The sequence below is a fragment of the Truncatella angustata genome (assembly GCF_020726525.1).
Source record: "Truncatella angustata strain MPI-SDFR-AT-0073 chromosome Unknown BKA67scaffold_6, whole genome shotgun sequence".
NCBI classification, from domain to species: domain Eukaryota; kingdom Fungi; phylum Ascomycota; class Sordariomycetes; order Amphisphaeriales; family Sporocadaceae; genus Truncatella; species Truncatella angustata.
Window position 1 is genome coordinate 1,086,454 of NW_025763386.1, and position 23,446 is coordinate 1,109,899.

A 23,446-nucleotide genomic window follows, 5' to 3' on the forward strand; every position below is an offset into this window, starting at 1 on the left:
TTTCAACCGCGTTGTTGCTTGGTATCACTCTAATTCATCCAAAGTCACTCACACCTCGAGGTCACGTCAAACCCCATTCCAGACGCTTCAATACAACACGAGAGCATAGTGCATAATATGAGCTTCGTAATGTTGGATTTGGGGTATCTAATGCTACTATACAAGCTCGTCTCTCCCCAGGTATTTCGCCATGGGGTCATCTGCTGCTGTCCGTTTCCTCCTGTACTCCTCGAGCTCCTCTTCCATCATTTCCTCGGCGGTTCGCTTCTTGGCTGCCGGTTTCGGCGGCTCTGCGTCAGCGGCCGGAGGAGCGTCTTGGGTGTTATCCTCGGAAGGGTTATCCTCGATCATCAAGTTTGCGCCCGTCCTTTGCTTCTCGGCATCCTCCCAGGCCTGCTTCCCTTCTGCTCCCGTACAGTAGCTGTTCTTCATAAACGAGTGACAGCATCCGTAGCCCCATTTGAAGTTTGACCACCAACTGCCCCAGACGGAAGTGTGGTTGTTGATGAAGACGTCCTCCGCGTACTTCGACTTGGCGACCGCCCGAGGTGCACCCTTGATCAGGCCTGCTTCGTCGTACTCGACGAAGGCCTCGGACTCGGTGACAGCTAGATCCTTGAGACCTGCCGGCATAGCGTGGTCGTCCCCGCCGTACTTTTCCTGCAGCGCCCTCATTCGTTGGGCCTTCTTCTTCTCGGCTTCCTCCTTCTCCTTCTTTCGGTAGAACTCTCCCGCCGTGGGGTTTGCTTGCAAGTGCTGGCTCGTGTCGCCTGTCTTCTCTTGTGCCTCCCAGGCATACTTGGTGGCCTTCTCAAACTCGGCCGCATCTCCTGCGCCCCTCAAGAAACCCTCTTCCGCGTATAGCTGTGCGGCCTTGTCTGCCGTGGCACCGGCGTCTACCATTGTCCTCGTCTTGGGATCGTACTTTGCAGACTCGAGATCCAGGTTCAGGAGATACTTGGCCGTATCCTCCCGTATCCTGAGCTGCCGCGTGGCCGTGCTCTGATGTTTGCCCATGTCGATCTCCTCGGCGTATTTCTCGCCCTCGTCTTTGCCCTCTTCCTCGCCGTCCTCCTTGTTGGGGTCCAGCTGCTTGCGCAGGTCCTCCATCTGGTTGTACCGGTCGACCACGTGCTTGTACTCTCTGGGGTCGTAGCCGTTCCAGCGGTCCCTCTTGGCGTCCCAGCCCATCTGCACGTCCTGGATGACCTCGTCGGCCTGGATGTCGCGGCCCGTCCACTTGGCGCCCTTTGCGCGCGGCCTCTGCAGGCAGTCCTTCGCCTTGTGGGTCATGGCGCCGCAGTTCTCGCAGGCGCCCTTGCGGTACTTGGTGGCGGCGGGGCCGGTCTTCTTGCCGCGGTCGTACCACTTGGCGGTGGCAAGGTCGTCCTTCTTCTGCTGGGTCAGGCGCTGGTGCTCGAGGTAGTCGGTGGAGTCTTCATCGCCCTCGCCGACGTAGAAGGGCTTCTTTGAGATGAAGGACGGGATGTATATGTTCTCCTCCTTGGAGGCCGCGCCTGCGCCGCCGGCTCTGGAGTCGTTCCTCCGCGGGGGAGGAGGGGGAGGAGGCATGATGGAGCAATCGTCTGCACAGGAAGTAAAAGAGCTGGCAAAAAGGGCAGTGCAGGATAGCCACAAATGCTGCCGTGGGGGCCGCGTTGAGAATGTTGCGCTCGACACAACCACAAAAAGCGACTGCGGTTGCTTTACACTGTACTGTGGTAGTTAAGCTTTGCCGTGTTGGATTTAGTTAGTGGGTGGCGGATCCCTTACCTACCTAGGTTACATACCTTGTTACAGTACTAATAGCTGCCTGCCAGCCTGGGTTAGCTTACAGTCGCACACGCACATGACAGCGCGACAGACCCCCCAGTGGACAGGGGTTCATAACAAGCAACTTCAATTAAAGAGATCGCGTCTTCCGAGCTTCATACCGCGACTGTTTGAATATACCCTTGGTTGGAATTTTTCCACCAGTTTGGATCGCGTTTGCCTTGTCCAAGGTTTCAAAATCTTGATCCCATCTGCCATCACAGATGCAGTCCCACGTCTTTTGATGGAAGGCTAGCAGGTCACATGTTCCATGCCACCATGCACAGTTCATCATGGACGTCTTTCGAGTGCGGTTGAACTGCATCGACCATTATCAGGCCATCCCATCCAGATATGACCCCGTGCTACGAAATGATGCCCGCCCTTCGCAACTCAACAAGGGACCAAAGCTTCCTGTTGTCCGCGTTTTCGGTTCAACTGAGACCGGTCAAAAAGTCTGCGCTCATATCCATGGTGCTTTCCCTTACTTATACATCGAGTACAATGGCAGTTTGAAACCAGACGATGGTACGTCGCCATTTTGAGACTCGCCATATCTCCTCTAATGTTCTTCTCAGTTGGTGCTTATATATACCGGCTTCACCTGTCCATTGACCATGCTCTGGCAGTGAGCTATCGCCGCAATGCATACGCCGAGAACCCCAAATTTGTGGCAAGAATTACTCTCTGCAAAGCTGTTCCCTTCTATGGCTACCACGTCGGATACCGCTTCTACCTGAAGATCTATATGCTCACTCCCTTGGTCATGACCAGATTGGCCGAACTGCTTCAACAGGGAGTCATCATGAAGCGCAGCTTTCAGCCATACGAGGCACATCTACAATACCTGCTACAGTTCATGGCCGACTATAATCTTTATGGGTGCGACTATATCAAAGCCAGCAAAGTCTGCTTCCGGGCTCCAGTACCCCAGCATGACGACGACGAAGAAACAACACATCTTTGGCACAGCCAGTCGGTTTCGGTGGCTTGCATCACCGATGATGCCGAACTGCCTCGCGTCAGCCACTGCTCGATCGAGGTTGACATATGTGTTCAAGATATCTTGAACCGGCATGACATCAAAGAACGGCAGCTTCACCACGACTTTACCGAGATGCACAACCCGCTACCTGCTGACATGAAGCTCGTTGCAAGTATGGCCGGCCTTTGGAAAGACGAGACGAAACGCCGGAAACGCCGTATGGTCAACCCAGCTTCTGGGAGCAGTCCTTTCCCGCCTGAGGTGCTGGTTTCCATGTCTGCAGATCCGCGCAATACCCACACACCAGGGTGGATTCACGAAGACGAATACAGAGAACAGATCCGCGAGCTCGTTGAAGGGGAAAGCCGTCAAAGCGATGGCAGCGTGGTAACTTTTGACAATTTCGTCGCAACAACGCCACTAGAGAACACCGTGAAAACAATGCTGCAATCTGTGGAGGATTTGCATCCGGAAAACCTAGCGCCTGCACTAGGTTTATCGGGATTCTTCGCCGAGGATGAGGAGCCGCTGCCTGGCAGTATTGTTGTCGACGATGATCGCATCCTGGATACCAGTAGGCCCGATGACGGCATGTTCCCAGAGGATTCTGACGAAGGGACACTCACGCACTTGAAGGAAGAAAGCAGACTTTTGAAAGAAGTCAAGGCCGGCACCGAGGATCGGTCGTCTAATAACACGACGACTAAAAGTTCTGCCAACAGGCTGGGAGACGTTTCCACATCAAAATCTTCAGGAAATCTCAGCGGTGAAAGTCATAGCTACTTTACACCGATGGTATCACCAGATGGTGTCTACGCAAGTTCTCTTATGACAGGCAGGCTTTCTCATATTCCTATTTCAGACAGATTGAGATCTGCGGCCCTACAGAAAGGACTCGTGAGCAAAGTCAAACAACTTGCAGAAGATCATGAACCATCCAGGGATGTCTCAAAGCGCCCTGGGACTCCTGCAGATGAAGACCACGATGTTAAGCGTCGCCGTGTGGAGTTTGCCTTTGATACATTTGATAGCAGCCATCATAAATCCGGTCAAAAACAACCTGATCCCGAGACATCTGCGGACTATAGACTCTCCAGTCAGAATGTGGATCATCCATCATCTTCACAGACTTCAATTGGGAAGCCGAGGTCTGGTAATATCAAGAGCTTTGCTGCGGTGGTCAAGAATCCGCATGACCCAAGCACGCAGCTGCGGTTAAGCCAGCAGACTCAGCATTCCAGCTCACAGCCAAGTCAAGAAGGCTTGCTAAAGAAGCAAGTTGCTTTTGATCCAATCGCGACAGCAATAGACAACTCAGCCACAACATCTTCTGAGGCTACGAAAAGAGGCTCTTCCAATTCGAGTGGCAGCACCATAAAGGATGTGCAAACGAGAAAAGCCGTTGATATTGGCTGTCCTTCAAGGCCAAACACCCAGTTTTTCGTCTTCGCGGCTTCTGCCCCTTCAACTAACGAAGTCATTTCTACGATCCATGATGATGGCCGACCAAATGTCATCTATCAAGATGCCTATTATAGCAACGATAAAGACGTGCCGATACGGTTACGAGAATATGCCGGTAAGGAGTTTCGGCTTAGAAGTAACACGCTCCCTTACCTTCCGGACTTCGATGCGACGGGGGCTTCCCCTGCCACGTTCGGTATCAAGCCCGAGAACTTGGGCCCAAGAAGCACAGATAAGCAGATGTACCTCAAGCGTCGTCGCGAATGTACTCTGAGGAGTTGGGAATTTGCAGAGCCACCCCCAACCTTTGCCGTGGTCGAGAAATGGTGGGATGAACAGCAACAGGTTGTTGCGCCTCATGGTGGAACCAGTATTCAGATCCAAGATTCAGAGTTGAAGCAGTATCTCTCCCAGATTGAAGGTGCCACGCCGAGGAAGTTCAAGTATTCACAGAAGAAGGCGTCAACTAGCGTTCAATTCGAGGCACAATACATGAGTACAATGAGCTTGGAAATTCATGTTAATACCCGGGGAAGGCTGGTGCCAAACCCGGAAGAGGACGAAGTTCAATGCATCTTCTGGTGCTCCAAATCTGACCAGCATCTTGCAGCCGGAGACAATGCTTCTTCAGATATCCAGTCCGGCATCATCGTCTTGTCTGAGGATGGAGTTTTAACACGCAAGATGCAAAAGCAGACCCAGATTGAGGTCATTGAAGAAATTTCAGAGCTAGACCTCATGGTGCGAATGGTAGAGATCGTGCGCAACCATGACCCCGATATTCTTACAGGATACGAAGTCCACGGTAGTTCCTGGGGCTATCTTATTGAGCGCGCCAGATTTAAGTACGACTACAACCTATGCGATGAGTTCTCCCGGATGAAGTCGCAATCGTTCGGCAGATTTGGCAAAGACGCTGATAAATGGGGCTTCAACACGACGTCGACGATCCGAGTCACTGGTCGTCACATGATCAATATCTGGAGGGCTTTGAGAGGCGAACTCAACTTGCTTCAGTATACAATGGAAAACGTGACATGGCATCTGTTGCACCGTCGCGTCCCGCATTATTCTTGGAGAACACTGAGCGATTGGTATCTCAGTGGCAAGCCTCGGGACCTGAGCAAAATACTGCGATACTACACGACACGCACCAAACTAGACATCGAAATCCTGGACGCAAATGAGTTAATCGCACGTACGAGCGAGCAAGCTCGACTGCTCGGAGTAGATTTCTTCTCTGTTTTCTCACGTGGCTCCCAGTTCAAGGTCGAGTCCATCATGTTTCGAATTGCAAAGCCTGAAAACTTTATGCTTGTGTCGCCTGATCGTAAACAGGTTGGTGGTCAGAATGCACTCGAGTGCCTCCCGCTTGTCATGGAACCGCAAAGTGCTTTCTACAACAGCCCGCTTTTGGTACTTGACTTCCAGAGTCTGTACCCTAGCGTGATGATTGCATACAATTACTGCTATTCAACATTTCTGGGTCGCATTGTCAACTGGCGAGGCTCCAGCAAGATGGGCTTCACCGATTACAAACGTCAAGAAAGGCTTTTGGAACTGGTGAAGGATTACGTCAACATTGCACCAAATGGGATCATGTACTGTAAGCCGGAGGTGCGAAAGTCATTGTTGGCCAAGATGCTTGGAGAAATCCTGGAGACGAGAGTCATGGTGAAGAGCGGCATGAAACAAGACAAGCAAGACAAAACACTCCAGCAACTTCTCAACAATAGACAGCTGGCCCTCAAGCTTCTTGCCAACGTCACGTATGGCTACACTTCCGCTTCGTTCTCAGGACGTATGCCCTGCTCAGAGATTGCCGATAGTATTGTTCAAACCGGACGAGAGACGCTGGAACGTGCTGTTGCCCTGATCCATTCCGTCGAGAAATGGAAAGCTGAGGTTGTATACGGTGATACGGACAGTCTATTCATCTATCTCCCGGGCAGGACGAAAGACCAGGCTTTCGATGTTGGCAATGAGATCGCCAAAACGATTACAGACATCAGCCCACGTCCCATCAAGCTCAAGTTTGAGAAGGTTTACCATCCTTGTGTGCTGCTTGCCAAGAAACGCTATGTTGGATATAAGTACGAGTCGCGAGATCAGGCCATACCGGACTTTGATGCCAAGGGTATAGAAACGGTCCGGAGAGATGGCACACCGGCCGAGCAGATGATCGAGGAGAAGGCCCTCAAGATGCTTTTTGAGACAGCAGATCTGAGTCAGGTGAAAGCTTACTTCCAGAAACAATGCGAGAAGATCATGCGCGGTGCCGTCTCCATCCAGGATTTCTGCTTCGCCAAGGAGGTCAAGCTGGGCACGTACAGCGACAAGGGCCCGCCCCCGCCGGGAGCGATGATCAGCACCAAGAGGATGCTCGAGGACGCCCGCGCGGAGCCGCAGTACGGCGAGCGGGTGCCGTACGTGGTGGTGACGGGCGGGCCGGGCGCGAGGCTGATAGACCGCTGCGTGGCCCCCGAGGACTTGCTGGCCAGCTCGCACCTGCAGCTAGACTCGGAGTACTACATCTCCAAGAACCTCATCCCGCCCCTCGAGCGCATCTTCAACCTCGTAGGCGCCAACATCAGGAGCTGGTACGACGAGATGCCCAAGATCCAGCGCATCCACCGCGTCGAGCAGGGCGGCGTCGGTACCGGCGCCGGCACCCTCTTGCCCAAGAAGAGGACTCTCGAGTCCTACATGAGGGCTGCCGCCTGCATCGTCTGCAGCAAGAAGACCAAGACCAAGAACAACAACAATAATAATAACAATGACTACGATGGCGGCCCCGTCTGCGAGAGGTGTCTGGCCAGCGCGCCGGCCAGCCTGCTGAAGCTGCAGGGCCGGCTCGCCGCCGAGGAGAACAAGCTCCTCGACGTCCTGAGCGTATGCAGGAGCTGCGCCGGCCTCGCCCCGCTCGACCACGTCCCGTGCGACTCCAAGGACTGCCCCGTGTTCTACACGCGCATGAAGCAGGCCGCCAGGTACCGGACGGAGAGGGGCCTGGTGGAGCCGGCCGTGAGGCACCTGCTCGAGGAAGTCGAGAGGCGGGATCTGGAATGGTAGCCAGACGGCTATCGTCGGTGTTGGTGCTGGGTGGACAGCCGGGGATATTTGCATACTAGTTACATGGAAGGGAGCATGGCATGGTGTTGGGTAAGATGTAGACCAGCCTGGCGCGATCTGAAATTCAAGGCCGTGAACCGTTTCGATGAAACTTCACCGAACCCTCTGGCTGGGCACGCACTGCTGTGAAAGGCGTGTTATTCTCTCGCTCGAACAGTAAGCCAAGGGCGATGCGACAAACCGGCAAGCTCTCAAGGGAGCCGAGCAAGACGGCATATGAGAGAGAGCCGCAGAATGCGCCATAAGAAACCCTAAGATAATGATCTAGAAGCGCAGTTTAAATAAAGCCTCTCGGTCCTGGGCACAGCTTCGCCGGTGTTTCACAGAACAAGCCAAATCACAGGCAAAGCCCAATCGTAGCCTATAAGTGCCATTGATTTGCTACTCTACCACAACCTAGAGATCCGACTAAGCAAGCCCGGTTGTCCTTCCCAACCTCATGTCTTCGATGCGAAACAAGAAGAAAAGAAAAAGAAAAAACTCCGTTGTATGAGAAACATGCTGATTGGGGTATTTCATGTTTCTTGATGTACCCACCTCCCAGACGCCGATAAATATATGCAATCTGCCAATACAGGGCTTTAATGTGTTTGGCCCGCCGTGATGGCAGCATCCTGGCCCTCTGCCACAAATTCCGGATTATCTAACCAGCTCGAGTACTCGTCCTCGTCTTCTTCTTCTTCTCTGATTCCGCCGCAGTGGTTGCTTTGATGATTGCTCTGATTGTTTGACGCGGAGTGTAAATTTGACTTCTCATGAGACACCTTGGTCGATACAGAGACTGGTTCATGGGGCGTCGAGTGACCACCTGACATGTCCAGCTCTTCATTGTCCTCCACCCAAGGCTGTACATAAGATGGCGCGATATCTTGTTCGTGCGTCTCACGCAAAGGTGTGTTGGGCTCCGAGTCAGCTGGTGCTTCTACGACCAGAACATGTTCCTCGGTCATGTCGTCTCCGTGAGCCTCCGATACTCGTCTTCTCCTAGGCAAAGGAGGGGGAGGCACCGGCCTGCGTTCGTTCTTCGCCTCATGGTTGTTGGCTGCTCCATTCTTGGCAGGTAGATTTGGAGGAGGTATAGGCTTCCGCTTCGGTACCGCGATAGGGGTAACCTTAGAGCCTCTAGCTGGCCCTGGAAGTGGCATACCTGGCGGAGGTAGTGGCTGGCCACGTCCCATAGGCTGATTCAGGTCTACAGCTGGAGGATCGGAAAGCTTGTGATTATTTGCTGCGTTTTCGGCACGACGTTGCATAGCATTCCAACCCCACTGCTTTGCCGTAGCTGCAGCCTTTGAGACAGCAGCCAGAGTGTTGCGTTTCTGCTCCGGGGTGGTGTTTGTAGAATTAGTCGACATGGAAGTATCTCTACGTGTGAAGAGGCCCGTCTTCACTGAGCCGGTACTACTCTTTATCGACGCCCTCGCAGATCGGGCGGAGGAGTTGCCGAAACTCGTTTCACTGCCGGTACTTTCAACAGATGAAGCAGTATTGCGACGTCCTGGACCAGTAGGTGTTGACTCGGTCCGTGGCACAGTTTCTAGTGCTTCATTTGAAGACGATGCACTTGATGACTGCTTGGCGGACGTAGGCCGTGTCGGTGTGCTTCCCGGTGCTGGGGCCGGAGACCCTTTTTCGTAGGTTGCGGCAAGGCTGGCCATGACACTTGCTGCATCATCTCGGTCAGGAGGTGTTGCGGAAGGTTTGAAAGCGTCAGCATGTATGGAGTCTGTGCTAATGGTCGGGGTGGAAGTGGAAAAGGAGCCAGCGCGGATTGGTCGTGGTGGTGTCTCGGCACCTGGCGACCCGTTCTTAGAATCGAGTGCTGTTGTCGAGGCCGAAGCAGCGGGGGAACTGGCTAGTGCAGCCTTCATTGCATTGCCTTTTCTGCCCCAGAAACCGGCCGGCTGTGTCGTTTCTAGAGACGGGACACTATGACTCTTCTCCACCAGGGGCAGCTCGGACAGATCTGGGGACGTTGGCATGCCCGTCTCTTCGATGTGCGAGACTTCCTCGACGTCACCAAGCATGGCAGCAATTTCCTCATAGTCCTCTGAGTGTTGAACGGCATCGTCGCCCTCGAAGATACCGCCACGCCATTGTTTGTGCTCTGTCTTGAAGAACGGCATGTCATCCCACATGGGCAGAACCAGGGTCTCGGCGACCACCTCCTTGATTCGGTTCTCAATCTGGCGCAATATCACAGTGTAGGTGATCTGCCTCGAGCTCACAATAGGCTCTATCGTCATTTCCATTTTGGGCATCGTCTGAAAAGAAAACCAAAGACGGTTACTCGGCGGGGGTTTGACCTTGAAAAGCAAATGCCCCTCTAGCTTCTTCAAAACCACGGCAAGTACAAGGTTGACCTCTCTAGTCTTGAAGCGGGATCCAAGATCGATTTTGACGGTGGCAGCCACTTCGAGCCGGAAGTTGCCGGTGTACTTGACATCGGCTTCCATGCCCCATTCTCCTTCGACCGTGAGGTCCTTCAGACGCGGGTTTGTGATAAAGGGGGCCGAATCTCCCGTGTCAATCTTTTGTATGGCGATCTTGGAGAGGATGCTGGGGCGCTTGACACGAGATATCTTCTTGGTGATCTTTTCGCGAATGAGGTTCTCGATATCTTTGGTCTTATAGATAGCAAGAAAGATGCGGCCGATGAGTGCGTTGAGCCACCTCGTCTGCATATGTTCTTCACTCGAGTGAAGTCGTTGCACCAGTGAAATGATGTTCTTGACCTCAAATTGCAGGGGCTCGGGTGCCTTGTTCGCCGCTCCGAGTACATGCTCCTGGTTCCTCAGCAGGGCGAAGTAGAAGTCCTCTTTGGCGGAACAGTTCTCGCAGAAGAGGAAGAAGGGCTTGGATATCTGGATGTCCGGCGACTCGGGTCCATCTATCTTCCTCGACAGACATAACGCATTTCTCTTGATGAAGAGTTCGCCCTCGGGGGTGTTGTCTCCCCCCGAGTATATGCTCACATCGTGGTGGGCGAGGGAAACTACATGTCGTACTTCGAGTTGCTCGTCGTCGTCGAACAGCATGAGATGCCCGTGCCTGTGAAGACCAAAGATTAGCGAATGGAAAGCAGCACGATGCATGTGCGCATTGCACGTTGCCGGCCACGAACCTAAGTACAACGTAAAACACATTGCCTGCCCGCTTAGGCCTGACATTGGCGCCACCGTTGCCCTCCAAGGGACCGGCGGTCTGTTTTCTGTCGAAGATGCTCTGGTACATGGTTTGGTATACGCTCCGGCTGGGGGCGGCGACAGTGGCGGAGCCGACGGGTGTTGCGCGCTCGATGGGCTTTGCGTTGATGCCCATGGGGGTGTACTCTCGGCATACTGCAAAGTATCCCGCCGCCACGTCGGTGGTTTTTGCATATTTCTGTTTCGACTCGCCCTTCTCTTCCTTCCGGGCTTGGTCCAGATCCTTGGTGTCATCGCCCGGCTGTACGATATCGTCGCCGCTACGTGGTGTTTCGCTGACGGCGGTCTCGATCTGAGGCAGAGTGAACCAGGCTATTGCCAGGGCCAGCGGGATGAAGGTGACACCACCTAGAAGGTAGGCCAAGAGGAATGCGGCCCAGCTGCCCATGGCTCCGGTACATAACATGTGTGGAACAGCTAGCAGGAAGCGATTCTGCCGTGCTGGAGTACGAGCAGAGACAGGAACAGACGGTCTCGGAGAGCATGGGAAGTGGGTGGATGGTTATGTCTTATCGATTAGGTGTACTTGAGAGAGCATTATTCTCGTACCGATGGAGCCGAGTCCTAGAGTAGGCAAAGGGGCGCAAGGGAAGTGCTGTCGCGAAAGAGAAAAGAGAGAGAAAACGAAAAACCTCGTATAGGTAAATAACTTGCAAAAGCCCGTGTCTCGGGTTGATGTTGATTTGTTGAGAAAGCTGGCCCCGAACGCGAATGAGGACGAGAAGGAGCCGATGCGCCCCAGCGGGACTCGCCAAGTTACTGCTACCGTCCTGTACTTGGGTGGCTCGTTCAGCTAACCTGAGGTAAGGTAGGTCTACTGTAAGCACCCGCAGCGAGTGCTGTGGCACCAGGTCAATAACTTACTGGCTGCTGGCTGTAACTAGTTACTTACTGTAAGCCCGGAAAGCTGCCCATCTGTCCACCTGCAAACAAAACGTCAGAGGGAGCCACCCGCTTGCAAGGGTAATTAGTTGATGGGATGCCGAATTGTGGGGTAATTCTACCTCTAACCTAGTCTAGTGTACATATCTCTATCTCTGCCACCGTCATCATCCCTTGCGCGCAAGGTTTCGCCAAGAATTCATTTCATACGTGGTATACAGTGAGGTTAGCTCCTTCTCGCGAGCCATGTGCTCTGCACATTTACCTATCTGTCCACCAGGATCTCGTGATGGTCCCGAGAGAAGTCTAAGTACACCTGCCTCCCGGGCAAATATTCATCGCCTTGGATGGTCTCGGTTAACGACGTCACCGACACCCAGCGAGCCACCTCGCAAGTATGGGCCACGCTGCTCTAAGCCTAAGCTGGAGCTGGGCCCCCAAATGTGCACCAAGTGAAAATAGACACATGCAGTGAGAAATCATACATGCATATCTGCTTCGAAGTTAAATTGGCCATCATTCGATGTGTACGGGGTTATGTAGGCTTTTATTTTTATTGTTATTTTTAACTTGACTAACCTCAGCTTGAGTTAGTGGCTCACAAGCAGAAAAGGTGCGTGCCATGCTGCCATGCTATAGGCGTGTCGCCGCCCGAAATACCCGCTGACTTGCGACTCCATAACGGTACCCTAACCATTAGGTAAAGAGAGAACCTGCTCCTCGTCGCACTATTCGCACCATAGATACAACCCATTGAATGATGCTAATATTTGCCTTACACCACTATTATATTAGCAAGCTACCAGATCCGATGCTCGATTGATGCATCTGACGTCAAATGGACGACGCTTGAGTTGCTCTGGCTCAGCATTGGTGTCAGATGCCAATTCTCTGCAAGCGTCTCAATACTTGGAAACGCAGAAGACGGTAATGATATGTGATGGCATTCTAAGGATTCGTCCATGAAGGAAGCCTCAATATAAGAAGTACGCCTAAAGTTCCGCCAAGTAGTGATGACTTCCCGGGCAATCATCCAGCTACAGGCCTAGCAGAAGCCTACTCATCTAACAATGATGACTAAAAGAAAATTTCAATAAAATACTAATAAAAAATCGAAGAAGAAAAAGAGGAAAAGAAGAAAACATCTGTACAGGGATTCGTTCAGCAAAGGGAGGCTCGTTTTACGATCAGGGAGGGTTGTATCAGATTTAAAGTGAGATCACCCAAGGAGACGCAACTTCTAGGCCAACCTCAGCGCGACAGCTTCAAGTACATAGTCACCGCAACTAGGCAAGGGAGTGGCTGTGGGCTGTGGGTGGCTTGGGGGCAGGTGAGCCAAACAATCCTATATCAGGTCCCCAATATTGGCATCCCCACCTTAGGCCTCTGCTTATTACAAAGTCTACATAAATCAATGTCTGTTATAGAACAACTCGAAATGAATAATAAGACAATGATGGGTTTCTCCATGTCAAGTTCATTTCACTCCTGATGGATATGCTGCCTCGTAGACGCTTAGTAGTATCGGTTTCACAATCCTGAAGGCGAGTCCTGTGGTCACAATTTTATTGTTTTCTTCAATATACATAACAACCACACCGACACTTATAAACAACATGCCACAAACGCCCAGAGTATCCTTGCAAACCACACAGGATGCTTGCAGTGTAGTTCCTAGACATCGGTAACCCGTTATCCTCATGCCCAACAGTGAGCCTCCCCAAAGTGCTCGACAACTCAACCCCATGTTTTCTGGCCCCCTTCAAACCGGCCAATCAACCCACGCCACCAACGCTTAACAACGACTGCGGTCCGTAGATCGAGACGCAGTCAGAAAAGCCTGGTCTTCAAATGCCACAACAGGCGAACGAGGGCCGCTTAGAAGAACTTTCCAGTGACCTTTGTGTTGATAGCGATAGTCTCCCGATCGCTCGTAACGGCAGCCATGTCGTCGTCCTCGTGCCTCTGGTGTGAGGGCCCCGGGAACGGGCGATCAAGTGCGTCGAAGCGTCGGCCCGTCATCTTGGCCCGGACAAGGTGGAAGGCTAGTCGCAGACCTAGGGCACCAAACCCCCAGAGTAGACCGCCGACGGGCGCGGCGACGAAGGCGCCAAAGGCACCCCAGTCGCCCGTGTAGAGACCCTGCTCGAGAAGAATGAGCTCGGCACCCTGCTGCGCACTGTCGTAGTAGATTGCTCCAAATATGAACACAGTCAGTATACCGCCGAGACCACCAACAAGCACCTCGAAACCGCGCCACCAGTAGAACCTGTCACTGAGACCTAGCATCAGGACTGGAATAGTGGCGGCTGAGAGCAGATCGGAGATGAGGTAGATCTGCAGGATGCTGGGAGCTTTCAAGGCCAAGATGACGACAGGAACAATGATCAATACCACAGCGCCGCGGATCCACCAGGTGTTGAGTCGATTGCGGAACAGGTCGTTCGAGGCACTGGAAACCATAGCCGACTGAAGTGAGTCAAACGATGCAGTGCTGAGAGCGATCGACATGACAAGTACAATGCCGACAACCCAGTTGGGTAGCTGCTCCAGGAGCAGGAAGAAAGCGACAGAACCATCCTCATCGACGGTAGGATCGTAGGCTCCTGACCATGCAGCAACCAAACCAGTACATCCGACGAGAGTCAGGGTGATCAGAATCACGACCATGGCAATCGAGACGCCGATCCACAAGTCCTTGTCCGTTTTGGAAGCAAATGTCCGCAGCCAGAAGTTGGACAAGAAGAAATCGTTGGTGAGAATGGCGACGGGCAGGATGTAAACCAGCTGCCATCCGATCAGGCTAGAGTTAAGAAGGCCAGAGGAGTCGATCAGCTCCGGCTTAATCTCAGTCTTGACGCCAACAGTGATGGTAGCAATTATTATAAGAGCCACAATCATAGCTCCTTGGATGTTGTCGGTAATGAAGGAAATTTTGAAGCCTCCAAGCGCTGCAGTACTCGTCAGTGTGTTTCTATTTAAATCGACCCCCGTCTACATGGATATAAACAGAAGCCGAGCAGACGAAGACTTACAAGTGTAAACAGTCGTGACAAGGCATTCAACAATAAGCACTGGCAATCCGTCCAGACCGGTCAAGGCCGTGACGACCTGTCCGATGGCCGAAAGCTCAGACACCATGTAGAGGAAAAGGGTGAGCAGTGTCAGGGCACTCAAGTACAGAGCCGTAACCACTCCATATCGTTGCTTCACCCATTCGGTAAGGACAAAACCCTCAGGACACTTCTTTCGAATGATTGGGCCCAGGGCAGCAAATACCATCAGGGGCAGAGCTGAGGCCAGGGCATAGACAAGTAGACCTTGTACACCAGCCAATGTGGCCAATTGCGGGTACGAGAACAAAATGCCAGATCCCATGGCTGATTGCATGTTAAAGTCAGTACATATGAACCAAGATGGGGGAGGGGTTTTGATCGAAGCGGCAGCACATTTCCCACGCAAGCATTAACTTGATCGAGTATTTACGGTACAATCTCAGCTTTGTTGTTGCGGAACCCATCATCTCCCCACACAGCCCAGAGCATGGACAGGAGGGGTTGGATCATGGCGTGTCCGCGTCAACTCAGCGCCCGTAGTGAGCCACAGTCTCGTTCCTCTCTATAGCTGCAACCAATATCTTGGCATGCAGAAAATAGAGAAGGACGAGTCCTGTTGATCGGTGGGTACGAACCTAAGTGTCAGTTGCAAGCTCATACTCAAACGCCATACTATGCTGCGTACGGTGCAGCCTGCATGGTAATCGGGACAATTGAGTGTCGACTCGATATATCGAGTGGTCGTGCGATAGTGCCACCGCTCGTGACGTCAAAAAGACACGCTTCATGTGAGCACAATGGCCCGCGGGAACTCACCAGCCGCGATAAAGTTCAGGGCCAGCGGGAAAGCTATGAGAATAAGTTAGTGTCGTTCGAGATGGGGACCACGAGAACCAGGAAGGTATCATTGACGCTGAACGCATCAGAGTTCAATTCCTCGGTTCCTTGTTGTGTTTCTAACCCGACTGAGTTCTGTTTCCGGAAAGGAAGTCAGCCTTTGACTGATTCCTCATCTTCCACGCGAGCGCCGTTCCCAGTACACTATAAAGATGTCAGCAAAAGCTGCGCCGCTCGTCATGTTGATACGAATTTCGGATCAGTTTTACAGGAATGCTCCATAGGTCACATATATAATGGCATTAGATGCCTGGAACGATGGTTGGCCCATCTCTTCGGTTTCGGGACAGGATTCGAGTATCAGCCGGGTAACGAAGAAACATATATCGAGTTGAGAGACGTCTTCCGTCAAGTAAGCGCACACAGCGTATTAATGCTGACAAGAAAAAGTCAATATGTAGTCTCTTTGGAGTGAGCAGATGAAAATTTGCGGAAAATGAACCTGGTCGTCGCTTGTGTCAAGTGCATCAATAGCGCGGGGGACCATTAATACCCATGACGCTATCCGGTTCGCGCGTTACGTTGAGTGGGGGGTGCGAGAAGACCGAGAACCGCTCCGCTGGGACGCTCCCGTCCTGCCCGTCTTTGCTTGGCCTACCTTTGTATGTTCCCTTGCAGACTTGTACATGTAAAATTGTTTTGTGGTACCGATTTCTTAGAAGATCACGAGAGAACTCCAAATTTGCAATTGCTCACCTGGTTTTAGAAAACGAAACCCATCACAAATATATATGCGGAGACGTCGCCCAAGTGGTGCATACCATGGCCCCATATGGGCTGATCAAGAACTTGAAGGGGAGTGTACAAAACGTTCACTAGTATCGTTATGAGCGTTGTAAAATATGTCTGGTATCATCGCAAGCCGTTCCGTCAACTTGACACTACATGTCAGATCCACAGATATATGTGTTTGTTACATAATAGATGTTCCCTCATGACTCGAACTTCTCCCCTAACTGCTTCATCATCTCCTCGCCGGTACCTGGCGGCGGCGGTCCGGTAGACGGATGCGTCTTGCTTAGAGCAACCCAAACACCGTCAACCTTCCAATTTGCAACATAGTCATTCCATACCTGTACGATTCCATGGAGCATGTCATCCGGCACGGCAGTTCCGGTGACAAGTGCCCGCGGCCTGGGGTGCAGGGCGTTCAGCACCACGGCCAAGTTCGCAGGCGAGTATTGGAAAGGAGCTGGAGATTCTGTGAGGTCCAGAGCGGCAGACACGAAGTAAGGTGTATCGACGAAGAATGTTTTGCCGACGGCTAGAGCAGTATCCCGAGTTATACCAACTACAACGACGGGGATGTGCTTTGGCTGTTCTCGTGTTGAAGTCATGACAGCTGTGAAGTCTGACCAACCGAATAGAGTTTCAAGATGGTGGGGGACTTTTCCTTCCTCCTTTTCTTCTTCTTTTTCTTTCTTTCTTTCTTTCTTTCTTTCTTTCTTATTTTCCGCCAAACGATATATGCATTTATACTTCTAACTCTATGTACGTGGCCTTTCCAGTTTATCCCCGGGCCATGATACAGCGGCTCTAAAATAGATCTCCATGACGGGGCTTAATCCTATGCGCGAAGAGCGACTGGGAAATCATTGGCGATCTTATCATACTGCCCCACTGTCTGTTCTCATGTGGATCGTCTCGCTCCTCGGCCACACTACGAGGTGCCGTGTTTCTTATATAATTCTATAGGTTAGGCAAGACAAGGTTCGGAGTAACGGCGGCTGTCCTGCTTCTCAAGCAGGATCTGGTTGTTAAAAAGGTATAATTCAAATACGATAACCGCCAGTAAATGCCAAAGCGCTCAAGCAATCGTCAATAACGCTGAAGCAGTACTCAGGACCGCGGTCTGATATCAAGCACTTCCAAGTCCCGACGAGATACCTACCTGTACCTAACAAGATTATGTGGCAATGGCTGATGTATGAATGTGTAACTGATATGGCAACGGCGATATTGTTGGCGTGTGGCTTATCTTCTAATATTTTTCTCGTCTTTTGGACAGTCTTGAATCACCGAAGCTAGAGCTGTCACTTCCGACACGTAGCAATGATTCGAATAAAAAGTGCGACTTAAATATATACTCCATGTCATGACTAGATGCTGTCACGATGCATAGTCAAGCAAAACCTGCGCCTTGAACACCCTGAAGCAAACGCCCTTTCCGGTTCATGGATCGTCTTCAATGAGCTTCCCCCAAACGCCGTAAACTCCCGACTTTGTTTTGAAGTCGGTATTTGGTTTGATATTTCTCGCAAATTTGCGCTTGAAAACGTTATCGCAGCTTCTTTCAGATACAAGACGTTTAATATCTTGGACTCCTAGAACGCCGCGTTTGTCGAATATCCAAATGTCGTGTAAAATGTTGCTATAGGATTGCAATGATAATGGTGTTTGTATATTCGTATGCTTGCGTAAGACCGTCATGGCGTGATAACAACGTGGTAAATTAGCGGTAACTGCCTCCAAGGTTGCCAGTCGTATGGCATTGTGAACAAGAACTTATAAAAGTTCATCGCTTCCACTTGCCACGCTCTCTTCAATAGCTTGCAGAATGGCTGACTCCTCGAAGACAGGGCCTTGACCATCGCACTTTGCTTGCGATTTGAGCCGCTCACTCACGTCTCCCACATCCACAAGCCCTTTTTTGAACGATGGGTGGTTGATAATCATATCCCATGTCGCTCCAGCTGCAAGGAGTTTCTCTCCACTTTCCGATTCCACGACGCGATGGCTCGGGGTTTTATTTGTATGATTAGCCAGCAGTTCCGAGTAGAAGTCTGTTGGGTTGAAGCGCATTGGGCCAGTCGTTGTGGGAGGATTGCTGGCGGGACTCATGGAGCCGTTCTCCCTCATGTTCGACGTCGCTCTCAAAATCTCGTTTTCGGTGCTCATCTTCTGTAGATCGCGCTTGAGCTTTTCGTTTTCTGTAGACGTATGTTGCTGAGCCGCTTCAAGAGAAGCGACCTTGGCCTCGAGCTCCTTGACGTGGCGCTCTTTGCGCTCGCGAAAAGCACGCTGGCTATGTATTGGACATCAGTTAACCAAGTACATCCATACTAGCTACTGGTTGAAGCATGACTAAGCTTACGCTGCACGATTTTGCGCTTTTCGACGAGACTGAGCAGGCGTCATATCCTCATCGTCCGAGTTCGATCCGGTTTGGGCATTTTGATCAGACTCCGGCTTGGCGACGGGCAAGATTTCTGCTTGCATCTGATTTCGTGTATTGAGTTGTTGCGTAGGTGGCGTGGGTGGGTTCTGCCTTTGTTGGAAAGCCTGCGCTTGACTGTGATTACCATTGAACTGCGGATAGTTTTCAAAATTCTGGAATTGATCGTAGACGTCCTGCCATTCCGTGCCATGTTAGCGCTCAGATATCAACCCGGCACCCAGGGTAGGACGAACCGTTGGAGATTGTCGGTTGAATTCCTCAGACGGCGCCGAATGTGAGTGTGACGGGGTTGGAGGTGGGATCCCAAGGAACTGGTACGGCTGTCCACCGCCGTAATATTGCTGAGAGTAGTCCATAGTCTCGAACTTCGGTATTTCGATACAGTATTAGACAAGAAGCAAAGGTACCTGACTGAGGTGCGCGCGAGATCGTGTATTGAGTGGAGTGGTCGAGAGCAACAGATTCTTAGTGGATAGACAAACCAAAAGCGGAGAGCGAGGAGGGACGCTGCGCGGACAAACTCTATGAAGACGCAGGGGAGCGCCTGCCTCTAGTGAGGCACTGCTCTCGAACTGAGACTCCGCAGTTGACTAAGACAACACCACGTGTCCAACATGGACCAGAGGCGAGTTTAATGTTTCTGTGAAACGTCGTCTTCTGACGTATTCAGATGCGTGGGACGGTAACGGCAGACATACATAACGTTAGTAGTTGATAAGTCCTATTTTAGGACTTAGAGTTTGTTTCTCCCGCTCGGTTCGCAGCCCGAATGAGCCAGGATGTTAGCGGAACCAGCGAACTCCTGGGCCTGTCAAACACACCGGGTGGACTTCAACCCCGAACAAAGAGTAGATAGCGTCAGGTGTGCCCCACGAATGCACTCGGATAAGTGAACAATCCCAACCTTGCTCGTATCCAAATGTTCCCGTGCATGAAGAGCAAAAAAGAGAAGAAGGAAAAGCATGAACTAGTGTACCGACAATCTTGAAAGAGGGCTAGGCACTTGTTATCGGCATGATTAGATTTGCAACTCGGGTAGGTGGCCATGCCATCCATCAATTGCAACAACTGCTGGGTGACTGAAGTCCAAAACTGGGTCAGGCTCATCGCGACCGTAACAGTACTACAACAGAGCGAGCCTAAGAAGCTTTGGTTCAAACCGTTCTCCACAACTGGATATAATGCCGATGCGTTCATACTAATTGGGGTGGCTGCAGATGGCCAAACGTCTTTACCAAAGATCTCTTTTTACTACGCAAGCCTGATTATTGGGTTGTACGTGTAAACAAGGAGACAAGTGAACGTACCTCCTGCGGTTCTTCTTAGAGAACCAATATCACCACGAGACTAGCCAACAACTAAACTCCTGTGGCGATGCCCGGTTGCTGGTCGGAATCGATTACTGCATACTCGACATTGGAGGCTTGAAGCCATGTGTCCGAGTCTATGCAAACCCGTTTCATCGGGATCATTTGTCGGCCACGAGCCATGATGATGAGTAATTAATATTGCAACTGATAGACTATCAGTCCGATCTCCTTTCAATTCTGGGCCCCTCTGTTGCCGACATTCGGCAGCCAGGTGAAACCCTTATGTTTGTAAGCTTGTTTGTCAGTGTGATACCTGAATGACCCTGATTCCGAGTATTCAAGAGAACACCGTAAGTCGTCGGATAGTATGGTTGCGCTTAGCTTAGGGGGTTAGCTGTCTCGCCAAATATGCCAAGCTCGAATGGTGTTGGAGATCACCAATGTCTCGGTAGGTTCTGCGGATCTAGTCTGCTATTTAGAGAAGCCTCAGCGTCCAGCAGCCAGGCTGATGTGCAAATACTGGGACTATACTTCAAGCATAGTGCACGAGTAACCTTCAGTCGCTTTGTCTGATTGTTTATACAGCACAGTCGGTGCTCTCTGGACGTGATGTTGATGGGAGCATGCGACAAGATTTCTCACGATCCGCTGTTATCACACTGTCATGGAGAACGAAATCCTGAACTTCCTACAGAATCCAATCAATGTAGGTGTCGATAAACTGGAATAGCATTGCGTAGGCACTGAAGCAGGTTATCAGCCGCTTACGCACACCTTCATTGTCCTACAAGAGAGACGGCGTTTCCCCAGGTTTTGATTATCACATCATATCGTGTTTCGCAATCTTCTGGTGGCATCGGCGGAGTTGCTGTTAAGTTCTCATCTACCATGTCAGCAGGGAAAATTGGAGCAACGACATGTTATAAGTACGATGCGTTCGAAGAAATGGGTAATATGCTTGGCACGACTCGCCTCGTCCCTTATGCGCAATCTATAGTATACGAGAAAATTCAAGAACACACACCAAAACGTTCACCTTGATTTCTATCGTTCATTAGTGATCTTGGCCAGGGCTCGCTTGAGCAGCACACTCATAAATTCCCCAAAGCCACCTGGTGCGACACGATGGAACGTTGTGAGGCAATGTTATGCAAGTGATTCGAGTAGAAACATTCGACACATCATCAGCGGGAGCGGTTGACTTGAGGGAATTGTGCAGCACAAGTTCTTGCTTCTGATAATATCAGGTATTGAAGACAACAATATCTGGAAGTAGACACGGTTTCTGAATCCGTTGAAAATGATATAGGAGATAGGAGATGGAGCTGGGCAGAGAAGTAGCAGAGCATCTCTGGAGAAAGAGCGAACGAGGTATACTATTTGAGTTTCTACAGTTCCCTACTTGTGTTGTTTAGCGGGCATGAAATTACTCTGCCAATTTGAACATATTATCAGCTTCTGGAAGGCACTGCGGGCGAGTAAATCACCCCCACTGCAGACTGTGCTTTCCGGTGCATCTTTCCGATCACTATGCCTATGTACTTACTTACGCTTTTATCATCCCTCATCCCATCCAGTGACGCTGTTGCAGCTCTCCAGGGAATAAAGAGTAGTGCAAAACCGCCCTGCCAGCACCATCATTCTTCTTGCAAAGGGGAAGGAAAAGAGAAGTCCCTGATGATCCATTTGGTATCTCCCATTGGTCAGATTCCTTGGGTTTCTTTAACATCTTAACCCGGTCGCAGGTGCCTCTCGTATCGGCTATCGCTCGCTCATCATCATTCACGGCCAAGACAAGCTCACAAGCCCGCAACGTCATTCAGTAGAAGATCACCCTTTTAAAACAGAATACATCAGACCGTTTACTGAGAAATTTTGCATGGTCCCATCTCATCGGTCTTTCCTTGAGTCCGTTTCGAACCAAAAACTATAAACCTCATTTCATTATGGATACAGTGAAGGAAACCCCCAAGTACACTACCGTTGGTTCCATTGCCAATACAAACACCACGCCTCTTCAACCGCCCACTCGCAGAGGTCGAACCGCCAAGTGGCCATTGCCAGTAGACTTTGGGCTCCTGACATCACCAACATCCGGGTTTTCCTTGGGTTCTGGTATGCGGTCGCCGCCTCCTGCTGATGCACGACCCCTACACTATTCTCCCCTCAGGCAAAACACGGATCGTGCCATGAGCCCTACCATGGATCGCTCAAGTCTCACCGCCTCGAGTGTTTCGTTTGTCAATATCATCTCAGCCAGAGCTGCAACTCTTGACAAAGAAGATGAGACAAGCATGACAAGCAAAGCCGCCCGTATTGAAGCTGAGAACTTGGATGACCATACATCCATGAAACAGTTGTCGGTCAAATCATTGACCAACTTGGCTTCCTACGAGAACCCTAAGCAAAAGATTGCTCAAAAAATCTTATCCCGCGCTCGTTCAACCCCGCTTCAACCTACGCGAGCCTACTCGGATCAAATTTCTGTAGCAAGCATGCTACAGTCAGATGGCACAGCCGAACACCGCAACGACTCAACGGCGAGCTCTATCTTATCCAGGGGACCTGGTGCTCCTCGGCCATTGACAGCTGGTCCTCCAGGCTTACGCCAACGTAAGTCATGTCCCACTGAGCCCGTCGAAAAAGGGAGCATAGTTGAAGCCCTGGCTAACACACATACGATGCGACAAGACGCTATTCCCGCAGTCGTTCTGGAGTCGGACCGGGCATCTCTTCGCAATGTCACCTCTTCGAGAACGTGCCTCTCATCAGTCAGAGAAGTCCTCCGCGCAGATGGCTACTCCTCTTCCAAGATGGTCGACACTCTCTCCGCAGAAGAGGCCCGTGTGTATTATCAACAAGGGCTTTTACCGGCAAATTTTAACTTTCAAACGCAGCCCTCAGCTACAACAATAGAGCGTAACTCTTCCACCGACGAATGTACAAGTCATATGGGCAACAACAAGAAAAACCACATTTCCCGAAGCGCTGTGATCAATGCGCTATGGAACGAAGGAACAGAGATGCTTGGAAAATCCATCAATGAAGCATCTTACGAGCATACACATCGAGACTTTGAGAAGCTCATGGGTATCGAGTCTAACCACAAAGAAATCAAGCCAAAGACTGTGCTCCCAAAGATCTCTGTCCAGCAGGCCGACCTCATGTCTATTGAGGAGCATGCGGCGCCCTTGCTGAGCATTGCTTTTCAGACACTTGTCGGTTCTGAAATGTTCACACTATCTGGCAACCTGCCCAAATTGAGATACCAAGAGATTTGAAACCCAAGGTCATAAACAAGGTTCCCAAAGGCTTTCCACTTGAACCACGGTTTCCACAATTTTGAATTCGGGATCCAAGCAGTCTCATTCTTGTCAGCGCTCAAGTTTGGGCAATAACTTTAGGGAGCATTCGACCACTTCGATGCGTACACTATCGAAAAAATTTCTTGCTCTTTTGGTTCAAACCTATCTTCGATTGTTTTGAGCTAATCACAGCAGCTTAAGAATCAAGACAGCCAGAAA

General features: G+C 51.1%; 7 protein-coding genes across 7 annotated transcripts; 2 read left to right on the forward strand and 5 right to left on the reverse strand.

Moving 5' to 3' along the window:
• Positions 1 to 118: 118 nt before the first annotated feature.
• Positions 119 to 1,743, reverse strand: BKA67DRAFT_571900 (pre-mRNA-splicing factor slu7). Its single transcript, XM_046103256.1, has one exon. It carries the CDS (start codon positions 1,570 to 1,572, stop codon positions 157 to 159), a length of 1,416 nt encoding a protein of 471 aa, XP_045956063.1. The 5' UTR covers positions 1,573 to 1,743; the 3' UTR covers positions 119 to 156.
• Positions 1,744 to 2,105: 362 nt separating this feature from the next.
• On the forward strand, positions 2,106 to 7,333 carry BKA67DRAFT_660573 (uncharacterized protein; the record flags this gene model as incomplete). The annotated part of the gene is made up of 2 exons (XM_046107660.1): positions 2,106 to 2,340; positions 2,391 to 7,333. 2 exons carry the CDS (start codon positions 2,106 to 2,108, stop codon positions 7,331 to 7,333), a joined length of 5,178 nt encoding a protein of 1,725 aa, XP_045956064.1.
• Positions 7,334 to 7,974: 641 nt separating this feature from the next.
• On the reverse strand, positions 7,975 to 10,987 carry BKA67DRAFT_520658 (uncharacterized protein; the record flags this gene model as incomplete). Its single annotated transcript, XM_046098202.1, has 2 exons — positions 7,975 to 10,444; positions 10,518 to 10,987. 2 exons carry the CDS (start codon positions 10,985 to 10,987, stop codon positions 7,975 to 7,977), a joined length of 2,940 nt encoding a protein of 979 aa, XP_045956065.1.
• Positions 10,988 to 13,030: 2,043 nt separating this feature from the next.
• BKA67DRAFT_637629 (uncharacterized protein) lies at positions 13,031 to 15,884 on the reverse strand. The gene is made up of 5 exons (XM_046105696.1): positions 15,644 to 15,884; positions 15,499 to 15,578; positions 15,354 to 15,386; positions 14,517 to 14,861; positions 13,031 to 14,432 (listed from the first exon to the last, which is right to left on the reverse strand). Exons 1-5 carry the CDS (start codon positions 15,703 to 15,705, stop codon positions 13,360 to 13,362), a joined length of 1,593 nt encoding a protein of 530 aa, XP_045956066.1. The 5' UTR covers positions 15,706 to 15,884; the 3' UTR covers positions 13,031 to 13,359.
• A 482-nt stretch (positions 15,885 to 16,366) lies between these two features.
• On the reverse strand, positions 16,367 to 16,771 carry BKA67DRAFT_537645 (uncharacterized protein; the record flags this gene model as incomplete). The annotated part of the gene is made up of 1 exon (XM_046100357.1): positions 16,367 to 16,771. The coding sequence occupies one exon, from the start codon at positions 16,769 to 16,771 to the stop codon at positions 16,367 to 16,369; it is 405 nt and encodes a 134-aa protein (XP_045956067.1).
• A 1,079-nt stretch (positions 16,772 to 17,850) lies between these two features.
• BKA67DRAFT_338172 (uncharacterized protein) lies at positions 17,851 to 19,277 on the reverse strand. The gene is made up of 4 exons (XM_046096275.1): positions 19,095 to 19,277; positions 18,846 to 18,977; positions 18,529 to 18,785; positions 17,851 to 18,459 (listed from the first exon to the last, which is right to left on the reverse strand). The coding sequence occupies exons 2-4, from the start codon at positions 18,966 to 18,968 to the stop codon at positions 17,940 to 17,942; spliced, it is 900 nt and encodes a 299-aa protein (XP_045956068.1). The 5' UTR covers positions 18,969 to 18,977; positions 19,095 to 19,277; the 3' UTR covers positions 17,851 to 17,939.
• Positions 19,278 to 21,762: 2,485 nt separating this feature from the next.
• Positions 21,763 to 23,388, forward strand: BKA67DRAFT_338216 (uncharacterized protein). Its single transcript, XM_046096277.1, has 2 exons — positions 21,763 to 22,535; positions 22,614 to 23,388. The coding sequence occupies exons 1-2, from the start codon at positions 21,869 to 21,871 to the stop codon at positions 23,201 to 23,203; spliced, it is 1,257 nt and encodes a 418-aa protein (XP_045956069.1). The 5' UTR covers positions 21,763 to 21,868; the 3' UTR covers positions 23,204 to 23,388.
• The last annotated feature ends 58 nt before the right edge of the window (positions 23,389 to 23,446 follow it).